At 41.8% G+C, this 4,730-nt stretch overlaps 1 protein-coding gene across 1 annotated transcript in view; it reads right to left on the reverse strand.

Annotated features, from left to right (window-relative positions):
- vps33a (VPS33A core subunit of CORVET and HOPS complexes) overlaps window positions 1-3,852 on the reverse strand; it is a gene marked incomplete in the record, with an annotated part of 5,389 nt that extends 1,537 nt beyond the window's left edge. Inside the window, 9 exon segments of the mRNA XM_014012069.1 lie at window positions 1,299-1,366; window positions 1,532-1,658; window positions 1,971-2,164; window positions 2,354-2,528; window positions 2,634-2,750; window positions 2,912-3,098; window positions 3,226-3,353; window positions 3,447-3,512; window positions 3,747-3,852. Coding sequence (XP_013867523.1) covers window positions 1,299-1,366; window positions 1,532-1,658; window positions 1,971-2,164; window positions 2,354-2,528; window positions 2,634-2,750; window positions 2,912-3,098; window positions 3,226-3,353; window positions 3,447-3,512; window positions 3,747-3,848 — 1,164 coding nt within the window.
- Between the last annotated feature and the right edge of the window lie 878 nt (window positions 3,853-4,730).

The following is a 4,730-nucleotide window of genomic DNA, read 5'->3' on the forward strand; positions in this document are numbered from 1 at the left end:
GTGTCATGGTGTGGGGAATCTTTTCTTGGCACTCTTTGGGCCCCTTGGTACCAATTGAGCATCGTTGCAACGCCACAGCCTACCTGAGTATTGATGCTGACCATGTCCATCCCTTTATGACCACAAAACCGTTACTAGCGTGGTGTACCTAATAAAGTGGCCGGTGAGTGTATATACATATACTGTATATATATTAATACACATGAATCTTATTTTATTTGTGACAAAAGAATAATGGACTACACCAGACTTGAAGGAAAAATGCAGAATGTTGAACCTGACCTTTCAGCAGTATGATGCTTAAGAAAAGGTAAGACCACAAGGAACATTAAGCTAATGTCAGCTTCTTGTTGTTTGCTACAGTGGCTCACTACTGTTGCTGTGAAACTTGTGCAAAAAAAAGTTACAGTCACTGGAAATGATTCTTGTAAAAGTTAATCTCATCTGCGTGACGTAACACCCCTCAGTCAGTGAACTGATGTTGAATTGGGCTGAGCAGCCTGGTCTGACTGGAACCACAGTGGTCAAGGTTCAGGAAATCAGGGTGGACCTGGGCCATAAGAGCTAATGCAAAGACACCGGACTCAGGTTTGAACTACAGCCAGTGCAAAAATGCCTTTAGTCTCTCCAGCGTGTTCTGGGTCTTCTCCATTGTCTCCTCCAAGTTGGACATGCCCAAAATACCCCAGGGAGACATTCACCTTAAAGCTGCACTAGGTAACTTTTGTATATATTTTATATATTTAAAACTGTCCCTATTTCCTAACAGTAGAATATGAGACAAATAAGCTGTGGAAAAAAATGAAGCTCCTTTGGCTCCTCCAGGTTGTCCTACTGCCAGAAACAACCAATCACATTAGTTTACGCGCTGCTCATGCCCCTCCATTCTCACATCTCGTACCCTCGTTCAAGCTCAAGCTTGCCGGCGTGCTGCAGCTGTGCTGATGGAGGAGAAACAAGCTAACCTCACAAGAGAACTGCCACTTTCTGAGAGTTCTGAATGTGCCACCGCTGTTTATCCGCCATCATCGGTGGCCCTGCTGCTTACTAGGAAGGGGAGGAGGGACCTGTAAGGTGTGCTTTTTCAAATGTTCAGGCTAAATCTGCAGTTGTCTTAGAACTCCCTTTTGCATTTTAACGGGCTCCTTCTAATGTGGAGGAGCTGAAGCTCTGCTCTGAGTCTCCCAGAGAAAACCAAACATCTCACCCCTATCTCTGAGGAAGAGCTCGGCTAAAACTCATTCGGTCGCTTGTATCCATGATGATAAAAGTGGAAAAATCCCAATTAATAAGAATACCTTGTCTGTGTCGACACCCGTCATAAACTCCTGCTCCACTGTCAGGTTCTCAAAGAAGGCCTCAGACGCTGAAACAGGACAGTTTAGATGTGATCACGTGCCAGTGGACAAACACGACACTTTCAATTTGCATTGATGAGATTTACTGTAAGGGAACTCTGCAAAGACGACACAAACCAACATAAATCCTAAAGTTGCAGTTTAAGTTGGACATGACGTGGTTGGGTACATACTGGTTATGTCTTTAATCAGCTCGGCGATAGAGGTGTGGTTAGCCAGGGAGCTCCGCGCTGCCTGCATGTGAGGCAGCTGAGACACAAACTGCTTTATTTCTCCCACTGTTTTAGCATTGTGGCGTTCCTGAGTGAGAAAAAACACACATAAAGGACTGTTAATGAACACTGCTACAGGAAGTCAGCTTAAAGAAGCTTAATGTAAATTATTTTCTGATATGATGTAAAAATTAAGAATTATAACTGCTTTAACAGTTCTTATTATTATCAGATAGATTTCTTTATAAAGCTTTGCTGTAAAAGACTAAAATGAGCTCAGATCAGCCCCCCCCCCTGCATCGTCGCTACATTGAAACCCTTTGTGAATATTACAGTTTATCATCATTTTCTTCCAGAAGGGAAATACGGGAAGGTGGGCAAAAACTGATGCCAGACAAACCTCAAAAGCAGCAGATATAATTTTGGCCTTCTTGCTCAGCGCTGCCCCGACGGCGTTAAAGTTTTTGTCTCGGATTTCGGCGTACAGCTCTTCTGCCGAGTTCAGCTGCAACTTCTTGGGCTCTGTAGGTAAATCCTTGCTGGCTTCGCCTTGTTTCTTCTGCGCAAACTTCTCAGGAGGAAGCTTCACGTATCCTGTCAGAGAGAACGAATGGTTCCAAACATGCTGGTTTGATTTAAATCATTTTAAGACTTCTGGTTCGGCTAAAACACATACTGTATCTGCCTCAAACATGAAGAGAACGGTTACTTGGTAACCCCATAAAATTATATAAGACTGTAACAATATTAGACACAATAATAAAGAAAAATCCATAATCTGACCATTGGTTATTCCATAGATCTCATCAATGAGCCCTTCGTAGGTGAGCTGTGTAGCCAGTGGGGTGAGCAGGTCGACGTTACGGTCCAGGAGGAGAAGAGTATCGAACACCGGCAGAATTTGGTTCTGAGTACCAGCGAACTCCCTCTTCATCCGCAGCATCATGTTGGCAACATGCTGTGGAGCAGCAGAGACTTTCCAACTCAGAAATATCTATTTACCCAACCTCTGTGTAACCAGTTTTCTCAATCTCGCAGTAACCGGCGTTTAATAAATGCTCACTCGTGCGCAGTCTCCTTTCCCAAAGATCTGTGGAATGGTACCATAAAGTGCCTGTAATGTCATGAGACCTTTGGCTGTGTGGTACAGGCTCGTTTGGTCGTTTTCCAAGTAGCACTCCTGAATTAGACAAAGGGAAAAACAAGATATCATAAGTTTTTACGCTATTAGGATACACTGCTGCAAAAAACACTATGGACCTATAATATGCTGAATAATAGGTTCTATTGTAAGGTTTAATACTATAACACTAAAATATTTAAGATGCGCCTTAAACTCACTCTGAAAGCGCTTTCATACTCCATGGAGAGCAGGTCGCCATCATAAGGGATCAGGTCCAGGATGTACTCGTCAATGTTGGTGAAAGAGGCCAGCACGCCCTGCTCCTTCAGCCGCTGCTCACACAGCATGCTCCGCCGAGGCACAAACAAAATGTGGAATTCTCGGGACGAATGCACCTTGCTTTCACTAAAACGTTGCAGCATCCAGGACATAAATGTTAGAAAACGTCTGAGCACGTGTTTCAAAGTGAGGAAGAGGACGTATTTATCGCAGTTAATCGAGTCAGGGAGGAAAACGAGACAGATATAAACACCTAAATATGTTGTCGGCAATGATGTCCATAAGCTCCAGCCTGGGACGAACGAAGAAGATGATGTTTTTGACATCAGCAGAGGGGAGCCTGCCACTCTTGAGGGTAAACATCTTTTCCACTTCATGTTCCTGAAACACACAGACACCCAACAAGAGGAGCAGAAAACTGCATTAGGCGTGGTCAAATTAGTTATATTTACAATTTACAGAGAAGGCCCTTACCTTCAGTAGAGAGTACTGAGCTATGAGTCCAAAAGGTCCTGTCAGGTATTCATCCCAAACTATGGCCTAAAGAGCAACAGCACGTCATGCAGCGAGGCAGAAACAATCAGCTGATTGTGAAACTGTTATAAGTGACCGCGTACATTAAAAATAAGCTGACATAAACATGACATAATGTCTTCAGTTTACACTCCATGTTTAAAAAAAACTGAGAAACAGAATGACTTGCATCCCATCCCATTTGAGTCGTCATTGTTTTGTCTAGACTGAACATGTTTGTGTATTTCAGTTTATTTTTACCTTGCTTCCTGCGCATTTGTCCAAAAACTCTCGCAGATCTTTCCGTGCCGCTTCTCTTAATATGTTTAAATTCACTCTGCCGTACGACAGATGAGCCGCCATGTTTCTTCTTTATCAACATCAGGTGACTTCAGCAGGAAGTCAAAGTCACGTGACCAAACAGCTAGGTCGCACACAATTATTTTACAGATTATGCGGGGTTATAGAACTTGTGTCCTAGTTTTGTGTTTAGTGGTCTATGCTATGTCCTATGGTTCTCAAAGGATATTTAATTTTGAAACTAAGCTGGCCCTCCAACTTCACTCGTGATGCTAATCTAAAAACAACGCCTCTTTTATAAAGTATAAGACTAAAAACAGCTTTAACTAGGTGTTATATTACTTTCATGTTCTAAAATACATTTTGAATTACATGCTGACACGTGCTTACAGTCAAATCCCTCAACCGAGTCGTCTCGGGTTTACAAAGAAGGAAGTACACGAAGACAATTATCTTGCTGAGTTTATAGTCTTTTCTGTTGGTGTGGTAAATGTGCGCTAAAAAACGCAGAAAAGTTTTTTTTTTCCCGCAAAAGCGCGGTTTTATTAGAAAACATTTTTTGCATTACCTTTACTGATTCCTACCACAATACTGTCAAAAGTACTCCCTAAACAACGAGAACGTTTGTTTGTTTCTTTGTTGCTGTAATGAACACGGCGACCTTTAGGTGGCGCAATGGCCCCGTTGTAAAAATAAAATAAAAATTCGATTCATGGTGCAAAAACAGCACTGAACGCGTTCATCACTACAACTCTCCTTTTAGATTTTATTTTATTTTTGTCATTTTGGGGGAATATGCATTTGTTTAAATTAAGTAATAAAAGCCAAACTTACGTTTGATTGAGAATAAAAACATGAACTGGGAATATTTATGTAAAAACAGAACAAATAATACAAATGTAAACGACATCTAACATTGAAATAAAAAGGCCAATTCTATTTAGT

The sequence above is a fragment of the Austrofundulus limnaeus genome, unplaced genomic scaffold (genome assembly GCF_001266775.1).
Source record: "Austrofundulus limnaeus strain Quisiro unplaced genomic scaffold, Austrofundulus_limnaeus-1.0 Scaffold88, whole genome shotgun sequence".
Classification (NCBI taxonomy): Eukaryota; Metazoa; Chordata; class Actinopteri; order Cyprinodontiformes; family Rivulidae; genus Austrofundulus; species Austrofundulus limnaeus.